This window comes from Hyaena hyaena, unplaced genomic scaffold (genome assembly GCF_003009895.1).
Source record: "Hyaena hyaena isolate Hyena2069 unplaced genomic scaffold, ASM300989v1 scaffold_103, whole genome shotgun sequence".
Taxonomy (NCBI): Eukaryota; Metazoa; Chordata; class Mammalia; order Carnivora; family Hyaenidae; genus Hyaena; species Hyaena hyaena.
In genome coordinates this window covers 1,093,613-1,117,057 of record NW_024080735.1, presented here as the reverse complement: position 1 = coordinate 1,117,057, position 23,445 = coordinate 1,093,613, and the positions used below count along the sequence as shown (strand labels likewise).

At 59.3% G+C, this 23,445-nt stretch overlaps 1 protein-coding gene across 1 annotated transcript in view; it reads right to left on the bottom strand.

Moving 5' to 3' along the window:
- The window catches only part of CAPN2 (calpain 2), a 37,297-nt gene extending 14,185 nt beyond the window's left edge, over positions 1 to 23,112 (bottom strand). The window contains exons 1-6 of the mRNA XM_039235845.1: positions 22,705 to 23,112; positions 18,728 to 18,797; positions 3,786 to 3,904; positions 2,758 to 2,891; positions 1,869 to 2,037; positions 1,196 to 1,279 (exon numbers count right to left, since the gene is read on the bottom strand). Of these exons, the coding sequence (XP_039091776.1) occupies positions 1,196 to 1,279; positions 1,869 to 2,037; positions 2,758 to 2,891; positions 3,786 to 3,904; positions 18,728 to 18,797; positions 22,705 to 22,941 (813 nt within the window). The 5' untranslated portion in view covers positions 22,942 to 23,112. The remainder of the gene's footprint in view (positions 1 to 1,195; positions 1,280 to 1,868; positions 2,038 to 2,757; positions 2,892 to 3,785; positions 3,905 to 18,727; positions 18,798 to 22,704) is intronic.
- Between the last annotated feature and the right edge of the window lie 333 nt (positions 23,113 to 23,445).

Here is a 23,445-nt window from a genome sequence, read left to right as displayed (position 1 = left end):
CAAGAACCCTTCTCCACAAGCCAGAAGGGGTCAGGTCCATGTTACAAGGGGGTCAGAAAAGGGACAAGGGCTGGACCCCAGACCCCTCCGAGGGGCTGGCTCTGGCAGGATATGGCTCTCTGACCCTGAACCTCAGCATCACTGTGCTGTGATCTCGGGAGGCTGGATGCCTCCCCACCTGTCTCGAGAACAAGGTGCTGAGAAGCAGGTGCACTGCCTGGATCTCCAGTGAATCCGGTGGGGAGGTGGCATTGGAGGGTGTTTCATAGCAACTGGGAACATGTAACACAGACTCAGTCATATGCCGCGGCTGGATGAATGTTTATTTCTCCGGCATGGTGACAGAACTGGCATTATGTGAAAGAATGTCCTTATTTGTGGGAGGTGACCGTGGAAGTGTTTAGGGGCAAAGCATTATGGCACTTGATGCTTCCTTCTAGTCGGCTCAGAAGGAAGCTCAGGGAGAGAATGTGTGCGGATCCTAACTGTTGAGTCTAAGGAAACTGCATTTGGGCGCGTATCACACTATTCTTCCAACTTTTCCGTAGATGTGAACGTTTTCAAAATAAAACAATGTATGCGTGGGGTGGGGTGGGGTAGAGTGGGCGGAGAACAGAATAAAAACCCAAGGTTTAAAAGAAACGGAGCCTGGACACGTCAGAAGATGTGGGCTGTGTACGCGGCAGTGGGGCTGGCTGCTCGCATGTCTGCGTGCTTCCAGTGACACCGCGCGGGCGGATGGGGGTCCGCGGGCAGGGGGTTAGCCTTGGAGTGACTGTCATCACTATCTCCAGCTTGAGGGGATGGTGGGGGGGGGGCGGACAGACAGTTTAAGAGACTTGCCTAGGCCACTGGCCAGAGGCCGTCGGGTCTGAACAGGAATCTGGGTGCTAACATTGCTGTGAGGTCAAACGCAAAAGCACTTGGAAGGGTCTGCACTGCTATGCGCATGCAGCAGCTGGTCCCCGGAGTGAGGCGACTGCCCGCCCGCACAGCAGGAGCGTGGCAGCTGCACCGGGACACATGGCCGGTGGAGGCCAGCACCGGTGGGCCACCCCGTCCAGGCTCCCTTGGCTTCAGGGGCTCCAGGCCTCACGGCTGGGCCGTGGAAATCAGCCAACCCCACACGCCTCCCAGGGGGTCACCCACCCACCCGAGCCGACAGAATGCCCCCAAAAACCCCAGCCGGCCTCACCTCCTCGGCCCCAGTGACCGAGTACGCGTGCCCCTTCACCAGCTTCTGGAAGGTGATGGCCTCCGAGTCTGCCATGCTGGTGATCTGGGAACACAGGAGGAATCAGGTGGACGCAGCGGCCTCGCCCTCACCCCTGTTCCCTCTAGTCCCTCTACCAGGCCCCTGTGCAACAACCCTCCCCCCCACCCACGCCATCTTTACCACCAGTCAGGGGTTTTCTGACTATGGGCTCCAGAGAGAGGCCACTGCAGACGAGACCCTCTCCCCATAAGGGAACGCGACCTCCTGAACAGCTCCTCCTTCAGCTGCTCTGCCTCCCGCCTTGTGTGACTACCTTCCACTTTGTGCGCTCCGAGGACGCCCCCCCACCCCACCCCCCAGCTGGATGGGGGAACCGCCCGATTCATGAACCTCTTAGTGAAGCCAGTTAGGTCTTCAAATTTGCTGGGTAGGATTTTGTTTTCTAACGAGTCGCCCAGGGCACTGGGCTCCAGAGTGGGCTCGGCCTTTGCCTGGAGGGCACCTGGGGACAGGACGTGGTGCGACCCTCCTCCCTCTGGGGGGCCGTGCGGAAAGGCCACAGCGAGGAGACGTTCCTCCTGATGCCTCCTGCGGCCTCCCAGGGCCCCGGGCTCCGAGGCGGCCGGAGCAGGCGGGAGGGGCCCAGACTTACATCGATGGAGCAGCCCAGGAGGGAGCCTTTCTGCAGAGCCTTCTGGATGATCTTGAACAGGTTGGGAGGCGCCTTCTTAAGCTCATACCACTCGGCGATGCCCCCAGTGAAGTCCTCAAAGCCCTCCGTGGTGGCGCCACCCGAGAGCGCCTCGTAGCAGCCATTGATCCTGAGGGCAACAGAAGCGCTGCCCCTGTGTCCCCTCCCCCACCGCCCATGTCCCCTCCCCCACCATGCCTCCTTTGCTGGTGGCTCCAGGGACCCTCCGCTCAGACCCCCCAGTGGGGCTGCCCAAAGAGCCCCTAGAACCTCGGGCGTGGAAGGACCCAGGTGACTATCTGGTCGGACCTCCCACACTGTCCGTCCATCCTGCTGGGAGAGGACATGCCTGCTCATGGGCGTCTACAGTTCAACACAGGCCACAGGGCAGTGATGTGAACATTTCCACACCCGGGCACCTATGCCACTCCTGATGCCCTGGGGCGGCCTGCGGCTTCTGGCTGTGTTGTCTGGGCCCGTGACAGAAGTGTTCTCCCTGCCTGCCGTGGAGACCCTGGCCCTCCTCCCCGGCGGGGGCTGCGGGGACAGGGCCCTCATCCCGCTGACCACGCCCAGCGCCGTGGGCTCTGCACGCTTGCGTTCCGCCTGCAGTGGGTACACACTGGCAGAAATCGCACTCCCTTGGCTGACGAACACGTGACATGACCTGGCAGCGACCCGCTGGGGGAGCAGGGTCCCTCCCAGCACTCGGCCCCACACGGTTGGGAATGGCCGTCGCTGTCGGGCAGCCCTCGAGCCCAATTCTGGCTGAAGCGCTCCTTGAACATGGCCAGCTCTCTCCAGAGGCCAGGGCCGGGGGCGGTGGGATGGTCAGGGCAGGGTCACTCACTTGGCATAGGCCTTCTCCAGCAGGGCGCTCCAGAACTCGCTGCCCTCTGCCGAGTGGACGAACAGCAGCTCCCCGTTCTTGGTGGGCAGCCTGTCGTCCACGACCACGTCCACCCACTCGCCATACTGCCAGAACTGCAGGCACAGACACAGGGACTGGAGGGGGGCTGGAGGGGAGGGTGTGGGAGGCTGGAGGGGAGCTAGAGGGAGGGTGGAGGAGGGTGGAGGGGGCTGGAGAGGGGCTAGAGGGGGGTGGAGGGCGCTGAGGGGGGCTGGAGGGGAGTGAAGGGCAGAGGGGTGGTGGAGGGGGGTAGAGGGGGTTTGGAGGGTTCTGGAGGGGGGACTGGAGAGGGGGTGGAGGAGGAGCTGGAGGAGGCGCTGGAGGGGGGCTGGCAGGGGGCTGGAGGGGGCCAGCATGGGGACCCCGGGCCTTAGCAGCGCCTTGGCTCAGGCTCCACCAGCCCATCCTGGGAGGCAGGTCCTCACCCTTGTCCTTCCCTCTGAGGTCCCCCCCCTCCCCCGGCATCTTCCCCACCTCTCACTCTCGTTTCCCAGCATCGAAGGACAGGGAGCAGCACCTCACCATTTTATCCCAGGCCCCAAGACAAGCTGTTCTAGAACGTGGGGATTACTTTGAGTGCCCTGCTCTACCTCCCTCCACCAAAGTCCCAAAAAGCCCCCCCACTGCCATCCTCGCAGGGTCCCCCATCAGAGGCCGGCCAGGGAGTTCCTGCAGTCTCTCAGCGTCCTTTGTAGAACAGCTTGGTCCAAGGGTCACCAAACACTGGGATCTGATAAATTTGACCAAACCAGGGACCTGTTCTAGCCTCCAAGACTGTGTCTAGCTTCTGAGACCTGCTCTTAGCCCCCAGCACCTGCCCTTAGCCCCTGGACCTATTCCTGGTCCCCAGCACCTGCCCTTAGCCGTGAGGAGCTGTCCTTAGCCCCCAGCCCCTGTCCTTAGCTCCTAGTCCCTGTCCTTAGTCCCCAGGACCTGTTGGGAGAACCTTAAGCCAACTGCTAAGTCACCTGAAAGTGGAAGATCCCAGCATAGTTTTCTTGGAAACTCTGGTTTAGGGGGACGACTCGAGCCAGGATCTCTTCATTCAAGGTGAGGGAGGCAATGGCCGCCAGTAACCAGCAGTCACCTGTGAACACAGTGCAGAGCTCCAGGCAGGGGTCCTGGTGCCAGGAGGACATGAGACACCATATCACCCCTCTGGGAGCTGGAAGCCAAGGACGGGCCGGGGTGGACAGTCCGCACTGAGGGGCAGCTCGGAGCATGGAGCAGTATTCGAGACACTGAGGGGGCCTGGGTGGGTGGGACGTGGAAAGACCTCCCAGCCCAGCCCCCACCCTACCCCGTGGAGGGCTTGGCCGGGAGCCTCTGGTGTAAGGACGCGGATGCTTCTGGGAGCAGAGGACCCACTGCTGAGCTTGGGCAGCAGAGGACAGGGCAGTGGGGGCGGGGCGGGGGCGGGACAGGGTCAGCTGGGGAGGCTAGGGCACACAGCAGTCACTTCTGGGGTGTGGGAGGGCATCGTGCAGGGATACAAGAGCAGGGATAGTCAGACGGGCCCCTCCTGTGGCCCACGGGTGACCAAGACGTCACAGGAGCACCTGCGTGAGCTCTCACACATGCCTGGCACCCATGGCAGGCGCTGAGCCCATAAGCACCACGACTGTCCTATGTGGTGGGACACGACAGCACGTAGTGGGGGCTCATGTTCACCCCTGAAGGCTGCGGCCGGCTGACCCTGCTCCCACAGGAGGGCGCACGCTCCTCCCTCCCCTCGCCCCCGCTGCCCCCCACGGACAGTGACAGGAGCCGCCTGGGAGGGGAGTTCAGGCACTGGGTTTATTCTAAGGGGCACATCTGTTGAGAAGGTTTTGAAGTTCATCAAGTTTTGAATTCTGGTCGACTACTTGGCGTCCTGATGGTTCTTCAATGAGACTGTCCCTCTTGGTGCTCTGTGAGGGTGATGAAGGCCTCTGCGTCGGAGCTGAGCGCGACATGGGGTTTAAATGCACCACCAATCGTGAAACAGCTACAGGTCAGAGTTGAAAAGCTGTGGTGTTTCCGTCTGTCAGATCTCGGGGACAACCTTCTGGGTCACCTGGGCCTCTGTGGAGACGGAGGCAGAGTCCCTCTGGCATGTTGGGGATGCGGAGCTCGCGGGGAATCTGGTGGCAGCGGGCCGGGGGTCTGGCTCTCACGGGGAGGGAGCCAAGGAGTCCCAGGTGCCGCCCGGTCGGTAACAGGGTCTGGCCGTCTCTGAGTGTCGCGCTCTCCCGCTTGGACCTTATCCTGTCTGGCTGGAGGACGGTCCCACCACACGCCAGCTGTTCTGGGGGTCACGAGTCCTCTTCAGTGCACCCCTCCTCCTTGGGGCCTCTCGTGGCTTTGGTCCTTCCGTGATGGCCTGGACGTGCCTGTGACTCTTACTCTTCATGGGCGAACTTGAGATTTTCTGGGACTCTGCACGGTGCTTGGATTGGGCCTCAGAGGCACCGAGGCTCATGGACGCCCATGCGGAGGGAGTCCCGAGACGGAGGCCAGAGCTCCCACATTCCCCATGCAACCACCTTGAGTCCCTGAGCGCCTTCAGAAGAGCCACCGGGTCTGTGGGATGGGGATGAGGGGTGGGGGAGGTGAAGGGTGGCCACCAGGCCCGGAGGGGCAGGGCCATTCAGAGGTCCCGGCTGGCAGTGCTCTGTTCCGGGATGCAACTGGGCGCAGGGAGGGCCAGCTCCACGTGGTGGCGCTGGCTGTCGGTTTCCGTGGCCTGACATCTAGGTGAGTGCTGACCACACACCTTGCTGAGATCACCGCCCGGCATCAGACTCGGAGGCTCTTGCCACATCCTGGGAGTCGTGGCCATGTTCCGTGGCTTCTGGTTTTCTTCCTGCAGGTCTCCTCTGGTCACCTGGGGTGGAAGAGCAAGGCCCCAGTGCCCCCTGCCCTCTGGAGAGACCGCTTGTGCCTGGCTCTTCCCATCTAACTGGTCTCCTCTGGGAGGGCATGTCATCCGAGAATGTTTTCTAGATGGTGGACCTACAGCTTTAAGAGGTCAAGTTACTTGCTTTAGGTCACACATCCCAGAAGGTCCTGGAAGGTTCTGGAAGGGGCAGAGAGGCTCCACTTCCAGCTCACGCTCTTAACAGCAGCGAGCAGGGAGCACAGCCAGTGTTCTGGATCATTGCAGTTCACAGAGAACACCTTGCACTGTTTACGTGTCAGTCTTGTGGGACCTTTCCGGGAGGAAGAAACTGCAGCTCAGGAGGCCTATATACCAGAGAGCAGGCAGCTCTAGAAAGCAAATCCTCTAAATCAAATCCCGGGTTTTGTTTAAAAAATCGAAGGTTTTGGTTAAGAGGGTCTGATTCCCTTAACACAGGAGAGACCCCAACAGAAACACCCTGCTGCCGCCTAAACTTAAAACTACGGGGTAACAGGCTGGCAGCTCCCCAAAACCCTACGTCGCATCCTAACACCTGGCACCGCGAGCTCCTGAGATGCTGAAACACATCGCCTGCCCGCTGCAGCATAAGTCGTACAGGCCATGGGATGCTGGCCTGTCACCGCACCTTCCGGACAACGGCACGAGGAGCATGATAAATAAGGCAGAGCGTTTTACAGCTAAAGACCTGAAACGCCCCCATCAGTGGCCTCTATTCTGGGGCTGGGGTGCCCCTCCCTGTGAGGGTGTCCTGAGCACCCGCAGTCCTCTTTTACATGTCAGGTCCCTCAACATTTCCTTCTTTATGAAACCCCTGCTCCGCGAGCCTGCTCCACATCAGGAGCAGAACCACGTACCCCTTCATCCGTGTGGACCCACCACACGCACCGGGCCTGGTGCCGACGCAGGTTGGTGCGGTGGCCTCTCCTTTTCTGTCCCCCGTGGGACAGTTCGAGTTCCCGGCCCCGTCACAGCCGCAGGGGTGAGGACTCAGGAGCTGAGCCTCGGCGAAAGTCCTGTCACGAGCAGCTGTGGGGTCGGTCTGAGGGTCTGAGCGAGGCTTTTGCAGTGGGGCTAACACGGCCTCCTTGCAAACAGGTACCAGTTTCTAAGGCACCGAATTCACAGGACACGGTCGTGGGGACATTTGTCCTTGAGAGAGAACTTGATGGTTGTGGGCCCTGGCAGCACGGTGCTCCCCCCCAGCATCCTGCCTGCACTCTGGACGGCCTCAGTCCCGCGGGGCCTCCTCCCGTGGGAAAGCTGTTCTGCGGCCTCTGGCCTCGGCCGCCCCGTCCTCCCCGTGAGCTCCCCTGCCTTCTCCCGGGGAGGTCCTACGGGCCTTGCTCCCGCAGCGACGATGTGGTGAAGTCCCTGGGCCCCCCTCCCCTGCCAGTGGAGCCGGCGTGGGAGTGAGACCAGGCTGGAGAGGGCGTCACAGGGTGTTGGTAACGCACCGGCCCGCGGCTCCGACTGGCTGGACCCCAGCAAAGCCCCCGAGGGCATCTTCCAGTGCTGAGGGCTCCCCAGCAAAGCGGCCACACTCCTGCACAGACGGGCTTGGAAGGGAGGATGCGGGCGTGCGGTTCTGTGGGTGAGTTAATTCCCTGTAAGACGCAGGGCTCAGTGGGTAGTTCTTTCCTCGTGCTCTCCAGCCACGCAAGGAACTCTGTCAGAGTGAGGGCGGGTGGCCGCCCAGCCCACACAGGGGACTGTCACTGAGCGGCGCGTTACACGGCTCCTGGCAGGTGCAGAGTCTGTCTATACTCGTCACCTCTTGACCTTGTCTTCTTTCTCCGCTGACCTCAGGGCAGAGACGATGGTGCTGGGGGCCTGCATGCCTCCCTGGGGGGAGCTGGACGTGAGCGCCCGCTGCCTCTGGCTGCCTCTCCACATCTGGTCCGCACTTTCGTCCTACTCTGTCCCCAAGCCGGCCTCTGTGGACGGAACCGAGGGCTCCGAGCACCGCATTTGGCACAGGAAGGGAGGTGGTGCGGTGAGGGGCTTTCTTCCCGGCTCCTTCTTCGTGAGCTGGGTCGGGCTGTGTCCCTTGACTGCTGCCGGGCCCTACCCCTCCGGGGTGACATCCGTGTGTGCATGACCCACTCATTCCCAGGGCTGGAGTCCTGACACTCGGCCCACCTCCTAAATTGGGGCCCCTCCTGCCACGGATCTGCTCACACTTCCTCCCAGGATCATGGAGGCTTCCAGCCCACACCGTGTGTCCAACCGTGTTCAAGATGCAGCTGACTGCACGCTTGGTCCCTCGTCAGCAGTTCACTCTCGTGAACGGTCTCCAAGGGTGCCCACTCACCCGGAGAGGCTCCGCTAATCATGTACCCCACTTAGTACATGGCCCATATTCCTGGCTAGAAAGAGTCATCATCGTAAAAATGCCACTTCCTCTTAAGTTAGGCCATAAATTTATTTACAAAAAATTTTAAGTTTTATTTACTTATTTTGAGAGACAGAGCCTGAGCAGAGGAGGGGCAGAGAGAGGGGGAGACACAGAATCCCAAGCAGGCTCTGTGCTGTCAGTGTGGAGCACGACACAGGGCTCAGATTCACAAACCATGAGACCACGACCTGAGCCGAAATCAAGAGTCAGATGCTTAACTGACTGAGCCACCCAGGCACCCCAGTCAGTCTGTAATTTTAACACAATCCCAATAAACGTAGGAGGAGGATTTTTTAAAATTTGGAACTTAGCTGATCTAAAGTCTGTAAGGAAAAATTAAACGTGAAGCATAGGCAGAAAAAAGTCTGGACAGGAGGGGAATCTAGCTGTCAGGGATGAAAATGGGCATAAAGCCACACTGATTAAAATAGCACAGGGGCGCCTGGGGGGCTCAGTTGGTTGAGCGTCCGACTTCAGCTCAGGTCATGATCTCACAGTCTGTGAGTTCGAGCTCCGTGTCGGGCTCAGAGCCTGGAGGCGCTTCATATTCTGTGTCTCCTTCTTTCTCTGCCCCTCCCCTGCTCATGCTTTGTCTCTCAAAAATAAATGTTAAAACAAATTAAAAAATAAAATAAAATAGTACAGAACTTGTGCATTAGGATTCAGATAAATGGCTTCAGACACAGGAATTTAGTGCAGGCGCAAGGGCCCCATGCAGGACGACGGAGTGGCAGGTGCGGGAGACCCACACGGGACGATGGAGCGGCGGGTGCGGGGACCCCACGCAGGACGACGGAGCGGCAGGTGTGGGAGCGACACACGGGACGATGAAGCAGCAGGCGCGGGGGCCCCACGCGGGACCAGGATGACAGAGCAGCCATCAAAACATAAAAATCGAGTTCTAGCTCATCTTTTCACAGGGATAAATTCTAAATGGAATAATGTTTATGTATAAGCATTTACCATTATTGATCATAAGTATGCACTTTAATACATTATTGACATAGACATAAATGTGGGAAATCTAGCCATTTGTTTTATTTATATATTTACTGCCTATGTCTTTATACCATACATCTATAAAAAATGTTTTAACGTTTATTCATTTTTGAGAGAGACAGAGCACAAGCAGGGGAGAGGCAGAGAGAGAGGGAGGCACAGAATTCAAAGCACAAAACCCGATGCGGGACTCGGACTCGTGAACCATGAAACCATGACCTGAGCCCCCCACCAGACCCCCTACAAATATAATATTTTGATAAATCCACAGACGTTCTGGAAAAGACAATAAGCAAATTCCAGTGGAGACGTACTATCGACTTGTAATCTGGAAGCCATAAACTTTTATTTTAGAGTTTTTATTTTCTAAGTAATCTCTACCTCCAAGGTGTGGCTTGGACTCATGAAACTGAGATCAAGAGCCACGTGTGTCACCGACAGAGCCAGCCAGGAGTCTCTGAAGCCATAAACTTTCTATGTGACAAATTCAACTTTAACATTAAAGTAAAAAGAAAAATGTCTACATGGTAAAAAAAAAAATCAGGACCAAGTCGAACTAAAAAAGTAACAAGGAGAAATATCTGTCATTCAGATCCCAGACAAGAAGTTACATAGAAACGTGTCTAGTGGCGCCTGGGGGGCTCATCCCACTTCGGCTCAGGTCATGATCTCACCTCACCGTCTGTGAGTTAGAGCCCCCGCGTTGGGCTCTGTGCTGACAGCTCAGAGCCTGGAGCCTTCTTTGGATTCTGTGTCTCCCTCTCTCTCTTCCCCTCCCCCACTTGCACTCTCTCTCTCTCTCTCTCTCTCTCTCTCTCTCTCTCTCTCAAAAATAAACAATAAAAAAAGAAAAAAAGAAAAGAAACATTTCTAGTAAATAACGAAAGGAGAGAGCTCCATAAAAAAAAATGGACAAAGATACAGCAGTTAATGGGAAAAGGAAAAACCAGTGTCTCAGCCACATTCGGGGTGCTTGGCCAGCTCAGTTGGTGAAGCAGTGGCTGTTGATTTTGGGGTCATGAGTTCGAGCCCCACGTTAGGCAGAGATTACTTTAAAAATTTCAAGAAACCCTGAATCTTGAAAGGTGCTCCCCTCGCTCATCATAAAATATAAAGAGAAGTTACCCTGAACCATTTCTACCTCTCAGACCACAAGGGGGGGGGGAGACCCACTCCCGCCTGCCTGTGAGCACAGACACAATGCAGAGCACGTGCCCCCGAAATTCCAGGTGCAGGAGTCGCCACGGACACACTCACGTGAGCCAAGGAGGGATGACAGGTCATCTAGAGCCCTGGTCGTCCGTCCACAGAGCAGAGTGGTGACATTCTCTGCGGATGCAGACCAACCTCCGAGAGGTTAAGTAAACCAGAACAGGGCACAGAACATAAGCAGGACGTGCCAGAAAGGAGAAAAAGACATGTTGGGGGGGGGGGGGGAGTGCTGTGGGCCCCTAACGTCCTATCTATCTTAAACTGAAGTCATTTTCAGATGACTTGACACAAACCCTGGATTGTTGCCCTCAACGTATTGCTGGTTCTGTCACCCCTTAGAGTAAGAAAAACAGCTTAGGATCAGTCATTCCAAAGGAAAACGATTATTTCCAGTCGAGGCCTCCCATAAGAACTGGCCGACCGTCAGTAAGATCATCTAATTCATTTGCTTACTTCTGTGCCCCCAACGTGTGTTCTGTCCAGAAAGAAGTTAACAGATACTCCTCGAGAAATCATCTCTACGCTCAAGTGCATTTCCACAGGACGTGCAAAGCTAACCAGTTCAAGAGTGGAGGCTGCTTAGAGCTTTCCAGTAATTCTGTGGGGTGCGACAGCTTCCCACTTACCCGACCCCGGAACCCTCCTGGCTTGCTCAGGGAGGGCGCATGGGCCCCTGGCCTACTGGGCAGGGTGCCCTGGGCTGGGCCACTCGGAAAGAGCTCTCCCTGGGGGTCTGGCGTCAGCCCTAAAGGCAGGGGCCTCCTCTGGCAGCTAAGGTCCTTCTGACAATATCTGTGCCTCTTTTTCTCTCTGGGTGTCCACACCCTCCTCCTTCTGGACTGTTTTTCCTTACAGGGTTTACTGTGTGCACTGCGGGGGGGGCGGGGGGGGGGCTGGGCCCCACTGAGGCGAGGCATAAGCATATGCTGGCACATTCCATCCATTTCGTCTACAGCTCTGACTCACCCCCTCATCCTGGGAGCTGATGCCTGACCGGGGTCTGTGCAGCACCCGGACATGGGCAGGGACAAGTGTCTGAGCTGGGTCACCACAGGTCCTGGAGCATGTCCATCATTACGGGAGCAGATGAGGCCCCGCCCAGAGGTCTGATGACAGGCTGGACAGACAGGCCCTCCCCACATCCGGGTTCCCGCCCAGCTAAACCCCAGCCTGTCCAGTTCTGTCCGGGAGGGAAGACACTCGACTGGTACAGGCCTGAGAGGACTTTTCTGGCCTGCTTCCTACCCGGCGCCCTGACACTGCAGGCTCAGGCCCTTTCCCCGAGCAGGAGAGACATGACTACTTCCCTTCACAGTAGCAGAGTCCTCACCCTCACCCCTTGAGACGGGGCCAGGGGTAGGAGCCCCGGAGGGCTTCTGGGGGTCTGAGGCTGGGCTGGGGGATGCACCCTTGCCCTGGTCTTTCACTTAGGTGGACAGAGACCTCTTCCCTCCCAGCGGGGACCTCTGGGTTCCTGCAACCGGTGTGCATGCTCAAGGCTGTGTGCGTGCTGTTCCCTCAAGCACCTGCCCCCCCGGGGCCCTTCCCTCACTGTACTCACCTCGCTTCTCCTTTCGTCACCCCTTGGAGGCACCTGTGTGGACTCCACCCTTCCTGGTTCCTGTCAGGTTCTGGCTGTTGGCTGCCCTGTCTGTCCTCTCTGCCTGGGTGTGACTTTCCGCTGCGGCCCTGCACACCCTGCTCCACGCTGGGCTTTCAGGGACCCCAGGACGGGAAGGGCAAGGCCTCCCACAGAGCCGGGGTGAGTGGGGACGAGCACAGGATTCGAAGACCCGGATTTGCACCCTGCCCCCGCTCATGGTGTGTGAGCCTGCTGACGCTTCTTCCTGTTTCTGACCCCAGGTTTTCTGTGGGGGGGATGAGCAGGAAGCTGTTAGGATCAAATGCAGGAGGGAAGCTGGGGTCCATGGGGGAGGGTTTCAGAGATGAACCCCAAACATTCTGCATGAAGGTGAAACGTGAGTACACGCCTTCTTCTGGCCTAAGGACCGAAGGCAGGTGACGTCTCTGAGGCTCGGGTCTGTGGCCCCAGAAGGGGTGACAGCTGACAGTGGGGGTGGGGACCCCTCACAGAACACAACCGTCCCACCCCTGCCAGAGACACTTCCTGTGTCCAAGGACTATCCGTGTCTCTGGCCCACCTTCAGGACCCAGGGAACCCCTCCCTTCTAACTTGCTTGGGAAAGTGGGGCTGGTTGTGTCTCTGGGTCCTTGAGCACAGCCACCCCGCCCTCTGACCCGACAAAGGCCTGTCTGTGTCCAGCATGGCTCACCCTCCTCTGGGCACCCCCAATCCCCCACACAGGCTGAACTCAGGACACGGCCTCCCCCAGGACATGGCCTCCCCAGTCGCCTTATGAATGGCTCCTTCAGGGCCCGTCTGAAAAGGTGAATTCAGACAGAGCTCCGTCAGTACATTTCCAGGGCTGTGCTGCCTGGGCCTTCGATCGTGTCCTCAAGGTCAGCTCTGTGCATGGCTGGCTGGCCAGGTCACCTGGGGCCCCCTGCAGGGCACGGAAGGGGCGGGTTACTAACACCTGAGGCTGCCTGGAGTTTTTCCAAGAGGGGAGCACGGTGATCTTGCCGGGTGCTCCCTCTCTGCCTCCACCATCAGCCCTCCCCTCTGCAAGCAGGAAAGTGAGGTAGAGAGTCCAGGAGACGCTGGGCTTTCATCCCCTGTCCCAGCCGTGGGTCCTTGCATCACAGTGCGGCTGCCTGTGGCGGGTCCCCAGAGAACGGAAGATTCATGAAGGCAAGGCCCATGTCACTGTGAGCACATACAGGTCTGTGACGCACAAGCACTTTAAAAACAAAGGCTGAGGGGCGCCTGGGTGGCTTAGTCGGTTAAGCATCCGACTTTCGCTTAGGTCATGATCTCTCGGTTCGTGGGTTCGAGCTCCGCTTCTGGCTCTGTGCTGACTGCCAGCTCAGAGCCTGGAGCCTGTTTCAGAGTCTGTCACTCCCTCTCTCTCTGACCCTCCCCTGCTCACGCTGTCTCTCTCTCTCTCTCCTAGAAATAAATAAAAATATTTAAAAAAAAACACATAGGCTGAGCTCTTTATCTCTGACAGAGCAGACAGCCCAAGGCCAGCCCGCCACCTCCAGGAAGCCCTCCCAGCCTCAGTCCGCCCCCCCCACCCCCAGCTGTTTCTCACAGGCAAGGGGCTGCCGTGCCTGTGTGGTTTACTCCCAGGGGGCACTTTTGCCAACTCCCCTCCACCCCCCTCAGGGACTCCTGTCTGGACATGTTTCTGTCAGGTTTGGGGTTGGGGGGAGGCTGGTGCATCTAGTGGACAGGGGACAGGAATGCTGCCCTGTCCCCAGCACAGCCCCCACTGTCCACAGCACTGAGGCTGGGGAGCCCTGCCCTGTCCCACGTCTTGCTTGACCTGGGTCTCACTGCCTGGGTCCTCCGTTCCTGTGCTTTCCATGGCGACGGCCACAGAAACACTAAACAGACCAAGATGCCGTGGCTGCTTCCGGCCATGTTTGACCCTTGCGGACACACCTGTGGTTCAGTGTCCAGCAAATGGGAGACCCCACCCCCAGGTCACCCTGGAGACACGCACACCCTGCCAGGGGCCCAGGCCTGGAGATGGTGGCTAATGAGTCACTGGGGGTGTCCCTTCCGTGACGGTTTCATGCCAAGAGCGGCCCAGAGGAGGGTAACCCCAAACCAGAATCCTCCCCAGAGGAGGCTCAATCACTTCTCATTAAATCAGCGGCCGCGGGGAAGGGGTCCGGGAGGGCTCTTGCTGGTGCCCACCCTGGTTAACACCAGCCGGGAGCCAGCCCTCCCCTTTCCTGTTGGAGTGGGGCCCTAAAAGCCGGGGGGGGGGGGCGCGGCGGCGCTGAGGACACAGCCCTGAAGTTCCCAGCCTCACTCTGAACTTGCCTGGACCAGGGATGCTCGGAAGGGAGCCCTGCCGCCCAGACCAAGAGGAGGAAGCCACTGGGTGCCGGTTTCCTCTGTGGTCCCAGCTCGGGGACCCACGCCCTTCCTCCCCTGTCCCTGCTGCCCCCACAGCCCACAGGAGGGGGCACCTCCCCTCCGGAGCCCCTGCGGGCCCTCAGCCGGATGGAGAAACCGAGTCACGCAGGCACACGCACCCCCCAGCCTCACCTGGGCTGCTGGTCCCAGAAGACAACTTCCAACCTGCAGCCACTAAGGCCTGTGCCACGGGCAGGCGGGCTTCGCTGGTGTCATCTCGGCCCCGCGGGGGTTGCCGTTACCACCCCCTTACAAGGATGGAGGCCACAGAGGCCGGAAGATGGAGGTGGGACTCGCCCACGGCAAGAGCCGGGGGGGGCGGAGCCGAGTCCTCGCTCTGCCTGACTACGTGCGGACGTGCGCTTGCTCACTCCCGACACGCTGGTTACACCTGTTACTGGGCTCAGGTGGGGATGCGCAGGCCTGTGGGGACCGTCCCGTCCAAGGGTAAGGGTCAGAAGGCGGGACCCCAACCCTCAATGGTCTGCTGCGCCCCCCACGCTGTAGCTGTGACACGCATGAGGCTCTAAACGTCTACACTTGAAAAAATCAAAAACTCAGTTCCTCGCTTGCGATCGTCCCTCTTCAAGGGCTCCCACGTGGCTCGTGCCGCCATAGCGGGGGCGGGGGGCCGTGGTGGGAGATGGGGGCGTGGTGGGGGAGGGTGCAGACGCGGACCACGTCCTGCAGCGTTGCCGCACACCCGCGGGCCAGGCGCCGGATGCGGCGTGGGCCTCCTCCGGGGGCCCCCTTGCCTGCACTGCCACTGCCCGCACACTGGAGCGTGATGGAGCAGGGCTCCCTGGACCCTGGAGCAGGGACGTTACTGCCACAGACACGCACTGAGCCCCGTGATGGGCGCGGGAGGGACTGGGGTCTGCATATTCTCACCATCAGGAGTGGTGGGGCCTCAGGAAAATCCGATCCGAGGGAGCACCGCACAGGGCACAGTCACTGCGATCTGAGGCCGGCGGGGAGAAGGGGGGGGGCTGTAAACTCTCGGGCACTGGGGGACTTCCGCTGCAAGTGTGTGCAACCAGGGGGCGGTTCCTTTGGGGGAGGACTCCCGGGTATGGAGGTCAGGAATCCTGCTGTGTGGTCACAGGCTGGGGCAGCCAGGCAGGACAGGGACATCCCTCTAGCCCCCACCTCCGCCAGGGCAAACAGCAGGCCCTGCGCTCCAGACTTCCCGGCTTAGCGGTGGCAGGAGGGGCTCTGGGAGCGAAGCCCTGACAGAGCGCTTACAACTGGCGGGGAGGCCTGGAGGAAATGACTCATGATCCCCTCCATCTGCCGCAGGAGCCGGAGAGGCCCGCCGGCGGTGAGGATGGGGCTGGCCGAGAAGCCAGCATTGCTGAGACAGAGAAGGGAAGGTATTTACTTTCTCCATCGAAACAGCTGACACTTAATTTTTAGTCCTTTTTTTGAGAGAGAGCACAAGAGAGCTCGAGAGTGGGGGAGAGGCAGAGAGACAGGGAGGGAGGGAGAGAGAGAAAATCCCAAGCAGGCTCTGCACCGACAGCATGGAGCCCAACATGGGACTCGAACCCATGAACCCTGAGATCACGACTGGAGCCAAAATGAAGAACTGGGTGCTTAACTGCTGGAGCCACCAGGCGCCCCCGTCATTTTTTTTTTTTTAAACTACATGCATTAGTTTTTAAAAAGGCACCTGCAAATTCAATAAAGGGACATCCTACAAAGTCTGTACAAAGCAAGGAGAATCTGAACCTGCCACCCAGAGGAGTCAAGCAGACATGACACTAAATCTGACATGGTCACTGACTGGGGTCCTGGAGCAGAGTCAGGACGTGAATCTAAAAGTGTAGAGACTTAACGATGACGTATATTAATGTAACAAGTGCAGGAACCGTGAGATGGGGGGGAAGTGAACAGAATTCTCTACCGTCTTTTCAACTCTTCTGTGAATCTAAAACTTCACTAAAAAATAAGGTCTATTACATTTTTTAAAAGGCATCTGTTATACAAATGACTTTTGAAAACTACCATTTAAATCATCTAGGGGCACCGGCGGGGCTCAGTCGGTTAAGCGTCCGACTTCAGCTCAGGTCATGATCTCACAGTTCTTGGGTTCGAGCCCTGCGACGGGCTCTGTGCTGACAGCTCAGAGCCTGGAGCTGCTTCAGATCCTGTGTCCCCCTCTCTCTCTGCCCCTCCCCCACTCAGGCTCTGTCTCTCAAAAATAAACAAACATTACTAAAGTTTTAAATCATCTAAAACTTATTTCCAGTACTAATTAGTAGTCGAGTTCTGGGGGAGTTGCATGCAGGCCATCGTGGCAGGAGATCTCTGAGGCCATGCCATTTGCCCTCTTTCCCGCCCATTTTTAGAAGAGACGGAGGTTCCTAGTGACGACCTGTTTACAGTCAAAGCAAAGCTGCCACCTCTGTTTGTGTGACCAGGTGCGCTGCCATGGTGCCCTGTTCTGGAGGCTCCTGAGCCTGCTGGCGTTTGGTGACAGTTGCCACCCTGTGCCCGGAGTCCGGGTAAGCGTCCTGTCAACCGCACCTCACAGGTAGCCATTGAACCCGGAGCCTCCCGAGGAGGGGCTGAGAGGGCGACACGACTGACCTGGTGTGAGACGCCTTAGCCATCAACACCGGTTAGTGGGGAATTTTAAGAGGCCTTATCGTACTCAATCTTGTTTCTGTTTGATCCACTGCAGACTCTGGAGCCTCACCCCAGAGTGTAAGCTGCACGTCTCCTCCCCACAACCCTGGTGGTGTTTGAGCAAGGCTTAAGTCCTGCATTTGGTAGTTGCAATTTGCCTCTTAAGATGTCCTAACACTTTTTGAGAGAGAGCACAAGAGAGCTCTCTTGTGAAGTGCGTCTGCGGGCATGTGTGGGGTGCGGGCCAGTGTGGGGGTGCAGGCCAGTGTGGAACGCAGGCCAGTGTCAGGTCTGGGCTGGTGCGGGGTATGGGCTGGTGCAGGGTGCAGGCCGGTGTGGGGTGCGGGCACGTGTGGAATGCAGGCTGGTGTGGGGTCTGGGCCGGTGTGGGGTGCGGGCCAGTGTGGAATGCGGGCCAGTGCGGGGTGCAGGTCGGTGTGGGGTGTGGGCTGGTGTGGGGAGTGGGCCAGTGTGGGGTGCAGGCTGGTGTGACAGGCTGGGTGTGACAGCTGCCATGTCTGTCTCCGGATACCCCCAACCCCAGGGTTGGCCAAGGCATCTGCCAACTTCCTGGCCTGTTAAGTCCCATTAATGGCTCAAGGACCCTAGGCTTCTATCCTCTGGGTGGGGGGGCGGGGTCCCCACAGGCAAGAATGCTCTGGCATCTCAGGCATCCGCAGCACGCAGAGGCTGGGCTCCGACCAGCTGGAAGAGGCATTTCCTAATGATTCACACAGCAGCCCTGACCCCAGTCAGGGCCTGGAACTTTCCAGGTCCCCTTGCACAAGTATAGCCCAGGGCCTAACATGACGGCCCTGGGGTCAGACTGTCTGCACTGTGTGGACCCCCAGCTCTGCCCTCCCTCCCCGGGCCTTAGTGTCACCTTACACGGAGGATAGTCACAGGGCCTGGGGACTTCACTGTCACACCTCCGTGTCTGGCACACACGGTATTGTTTACTCAGGACACACAGCTGTTCTTGCTCTGGGCACCAGGGCCTGTGCTGAGTGGGCCGGGAAGGACGCGCAGGTCAGGTCGATCGGTTTTGTTCCCAATGGACCCGTGTGGGCCGCAGGTGAAGCCGATGGCAGAACATGGGTTTATGGGAGCAAGTAATCTGCTCCAGTGACCACGGTGACCACAGGCCCATATTTATTACAAGCGATTCCATGAGCATCTTAAACAACATTCCAGGCCACACCATCAGGGCTCCTTCACAGACTCGGGAGTTTTCCCACTGACACAGGAGACCGCAGGCCGTGGTGAGGGCGGCGCTTGGACCCTGGCCGCCCACTTGCCTGCTGTAAATGCGCATTGCACCTGCCGTGGCAATGACAGAGCCGCCTCCCCCGCCTCCCGCTGTTGTGACTCCACGGTGGGCTGAGAACTCCCAGGGGCCTTAACTTCCTCCCAGCAGTCAGTGCCCGGCTGTCCTCTTCCCTCGCACTGAGTCACCGTCTGGGTCCCCGAGCCCCAGAGACCAGAGTCCTCCCCCTGGCCCTCAGCCCGCAGCCCGACTGCGCCACCGGCCACCAGTGATGCTGCCCCCAGGAGGCTCGGAGGCCAAAGCAGGGGCACGGGAGGCATTGGGGGCCCTCGAGCACCTGTGAGCCTCAGTATAGGCCCCTGGGTGGGTGGCTGGGGGGGACAGACATTCCAGGAAGCTTCTGGAAATGGAAATCACTGGGCTGCCTGGGAAGGGTGGGAAGGCACAGCCTTGTGGACGGGACCCCACAGCCGTGTCAGATGCATCACTTACCCAGGGCTCCTTGGCAGATGTCCGTGCGGGTGGCTCCTCCAACGATAAACTGGGGGTCATCGCAGACCTCCTGAGAACAAGACCCACAAGGTGCCATCAGGCCACCGGGCACAGGCTTTTGCAGTCAGGACACCAGGCGGCTCCCCCGCCAAATCCCAGAGAAGTTCTGCGATTATAGACACATTGCCCTGGGTCCTTCTCATACCCCTGCTCCAGGGAACCCCAGCGCCCCATGCTGCTGACAGCCCGCATCATGTCACCACTCCCGGGGCCACGTGCCACCTCTCTGCCAGGAGTGGGGTCCCTTCACCCTCCAGAGCTGCCCCGCCGGCCATGCCAGCCCCCTCCTCTCTCCTTGCACCTTTCCCGCCCTACTCTCTCCTGTTTCACCTTGTATCACGTTTCATGACTCATTGCCACTTCCTCCAGGAAGCCCTCCTTCACAGCCCAGCCCTCGCTCATCTCTGGGATCTGAGCCCCAGCGCACTTGTACTCTGCAGTTCAGTGTTTAGTTGTGCCCTGTCTGGTGGTGCTGCTGGGAACTTTCTAGCCTTCTGAATGCAACCGCAGGGCCAGGACACGCAGCATCCACGTCTCGTGAGCTGCTGTAGAGCAGGCTGTGCGTGGTGCTTTATCTCATGGAACCCTTCCGGGAACACAGAAGGCCATGTCCCCATTTTGTGGGTGAGGACACAGGCTAAGGAGATAAAGCCGTAGAGAACATGTCAGAAGGTTCATGCTCTAGGTTACAGAGGTTGCTGAGATTTGAACTCACGGGCACACAGCTAACTCATTCTGCTCCTGTGCTCCCTCCAACTGATAAGCAACAAGTCTCAAAGGTTAAAACCTCAGGACTGTCCCACAAGGACCCTGCTGGGAGCTGCTGTGGAACAAGCCTGGCCCCTTCTGCTGCCCTCTCTCTGTGTTTCCTGATTCTGAAGCGCTCACCCCACCCCAAAGCCACAGAGGAAGCCAGGACTTAATCTGGGTGCTTGGCAGCTCGGGCAAACCTGGTTTGCAGGGGCTCCACCCCACAGCCCCCGGGGCGCCCCTCCGGGTCAAGCAGAAGCCTTTCCTGGGTGGGTCCCGGATCCAGCCCCTGGCCTCCAGCCCCGCAGCCGAAATCTGCAGCAAAGCACATTCCTCTGGTGTCCAGGGCGGTCTGTTTCAGGGACGGACAATTCGAGAACGTGCTTGTGCCGAGGTGAGCACCCCCCCAGCCGATCAACCGGCACGCAGGGCTGGGCGCCAAGGAGCCGGGACCCACACTGCTGTTCCTGTTCCTCCCTGTGCACTTACCCTGGAAGGATTTTTCACGGGGTTTCAGGGACAGCCTCTCCAGAGAAGGCAAAGCTCAGAGTGGCCCTGGGGGGTGCTTAGAAAAGTGAACCTTGTGCCCAGCATGGGGGCACTGGATTCAACTCGGATGTGGCAGTCCCAGGGAGGCCATCAAGAGCTTGGGCTCTGGATTCACACCACTGGGGTCTGCACCCAAGCCCCGCCACTTGGACAGGTTCCAGGACCCTGGCAAGTTCCTTCCCCTCTTTCGGCCTTAGTTTCCTCATCTGTAAAATGGGGACAGTGTGACAAGTGTGCCTACCATAGGCTGTGCTGAGATGACTCTGTAAGTGTCCTTGGCAAGTGCTCCACAGACGTCACCCGCTATTATTATTGTCACTGGAGGACGAGTTGCTGGCACTCCCCCAACCCAGAGGCAGGAGACGCAGGTTTGAGGCGGTATAAGCGAGTCCTGAACCTCCCAGGAGGCTTGTGCTCAGGGAACAATGGGACTTACATGGGCTCCGGTTTCCTGCCTGGTGACTCCAGCCCCTTCCCCAGCTGTGCTTCTGCCAGGAAAGCCCTCCTGGGGAGGAGTACGGCCTCGCCCTCCCCCTGCTCTGCCCATTCCCCGCTCTCCCTGCCTGGGGGCCCTGTTTCCCCACCTCTTCCTCTCTGCCTGTCTCCTACCCCTTTCTCTCTGTGACTCAACCCATGACACACCTGCCACAGCCTCTAAAACCCCGCGGTCGGGCCCTGCACACCATTAACCCATCCTTTCCACAGACACCCTTCTGAGTGTGGCTGGGATGGTCCCCCCCTTGGGGCCACAGCAGCAGGCACCCCACTTGCTCTGTTCAAGTCACCAATGACTTGCTAGTGTCCAAATCTGGGGGACGTTCTGTCTCCCCTGTGGTGCTGGGTAAGGCAGGGCGGATGGAGGCAGGGGGCAGCTGCGAGCCGAGGGCTCCGGACACCCACAGACTGGACAGAGTCCTGGCTCTACCCCGGGCCCCCGTGAGAGCACATGTTAACTTCTGCAGGCCTCCATTTCTTTAGCCGCTGAATGGGACCGTAACAGCCTCCCCTAAGCAGGGGTCTTGCAGGGGCTCCAGACCTCCTTCCCATCTAGAAGCCCTACAGGCATTTCCAGCTGTCGGCGGCGGGGGGGGGGGGGAGGCTGCCTCCCCTCACTAGCCCTTGAAGTCGAAAGAGGCAGAAACTCTATGCACTGTGCCTGGCACACAGTAAGTATTCCGTTACTGCTTTCTGAATGAATGCAAGACTTAAGTGACGGAGTGTGTGAGTTCAGTTTTACACTGTGAGTGAAGCGCTCTGCTAACGTCAGGTGAATGCACTTGCTGCGGGACCACTTTTACAACTACCATTTCCTATGAGGCTCATTACACTCCTGCATTCACTCACTCGCTCACTCACTCACTCCGCGAAGAATCGCTGTCTATCCGTCCACAGATGTATCCCAGGCACTTCAGACAGAGCCCGGCATCTAATATGTGCTCACTAATTATTGCTGGCTGGATGAATGGATGTTGTGACAGAGCATGAGCCCTGCTGGGCTCTGGGGTGTATGGGTGAATGACACACATAATGGCCCCCTGGTCCCCCAGTTCAGTAGGAAGGACCATAATATGCAATTGTGTCTATAAACTGTGAAAACACCTGCAGAAAGTCAGCAGGACTCAGGGATGCATAATAAAAGGTAAAGAATGATAACTAAAGAGGAAAACATTTAGGCAACATGTTTCCTTTTAGAAGAATAAATGGAGGCAGGGAGGTTAAATGGCTCAGGCAGGGTCACCCTGCAGGCGAGCTCAGGGTATGGGGAAACAGGAGGTGACCTGGGAGCACCAGAGGAGGGGACGCGGGGCAGCAACCTTACTCTCCCGCCGAGAATCTGGAGGCTGGATTCCCAGGAAGCCTTGTTTAGGTCTGGTGGGGAGGTGCAGCCCGCAGGGGGTCCAAGGCCAGCCTGGGCGACCAGGTCAAAGAGCAAGCTGTCCTAAGGCCTGGCAGGTGTTCCTGCACAGGAGGAGGAACATGTGGCCCCTCGCTGCATCTTCCCAGCCCTTCCTTAATCATCAGGGTAAATATTTGGCTCAGGTCTCGCCAGCTCCCATTTGGAAAAATAAACAGGGAACTCTGATTGGACACATCTATCCACCGCCGCATGAGACAGTCCTTACTCACAAAAGGCCCGGGCTGCGGACTCCCTCCCTCCCCTCCCCGCCCTGCAGCAGACGGAAGCAGAGTTAGAGCCCACTTCTCCTGGCCATGCACTGCCTCCCACCTCCCTCCTTCCCCCGCTGCCCTTCCTCCCCGCCACCCCCGCCACCCCCGCCACCCCCGCCACGGGGCTCCAAAAAGTTTACCCCGGACCCCCTGACGTCACCCGGACTTTCCGTGGAGTCCGAAGGCGGCTCCCCGGTTGGGCCTGCTAACGGCGCTGGGGGGCAGGGCGCGCCTCACCGGCCGGGGCAGCGCCTGGGCAGGGAGGGACCAGGCCGCGCTGCGGACGCGCGGGCACCGAGTAACCGGGAGGGGCGCGCTCCCGGCGGCCGGCGCAGGCCCTCCGCCAGAGGCCTGGACCCCGCACCCCGGCCCCCACTGCCCGCGCCCCACCCTGGCCCCGCGCACCACTCCCAGGCCCTCCCGCGCACCCCGCCGCGCCCCCTACCTACCGTGGGCCGCTTCCACTCGATGCCCTGCGTCTTGCTGGAGTAGGGTCCCAGCTCCTTGAAGCCCAGGGAAGAAGGAATGGCCGGGAAGGAGGGGTCCTGGAAGAGCGTCCCGGCCTCCAGGCACTCGTCCCGCAGCGCCTCGTAGTCCTGGTTGAGGTACTTGACGGCCTTTTCGTGCGAGCCCAGCCCCTCCGCCGCCTCTCGGTCCTTCGCCAGCTTGGCCGCGATGCCGGCCATGGTGGGTGTCTGGGCAGGGGCGCAGCGAGCAAGGGCCGGTGTCTGCAAGGGCGCGGCGAGAGAGAGCCGGTGTCTGCAGGGGCGCGGCGAGCGAGGGCGGGCCTGTGTCTGCAGGGGCGCGGCCAGACCCGGGGCGCTGCGGCTGGACTGCGGTCCGCTGCTCTGAGGCAGTGATTTCCCGCAGCGGGAGGCGCCCCCTCCCGGCGGGGTGTGGCCTCGGCGCCGCGGGGTGTGGCCTCCGGGAGGGGTGTGGCCTCTGCGCCGCGGGGTGGGGCCTCCCGGTGGCGGGTGGGGCCTCCTGGCACGGAGCTGCAGGGCTGTGGCCTCCGCTTGCAGGCTCGCCACCTGCAGCCATGAAGGAAGGGGGTCGGGGGACTAGATTCACTACCATCGGTGGGTCTCCGACTTTGTGCCAGACACTGTCCCAGTTGCTCTGCAGAAGTCACCTCGTGGGAGCCTTGCAGCGATGCCCTGGTCTTACAGGGATAAGCACCCGGCCCACAC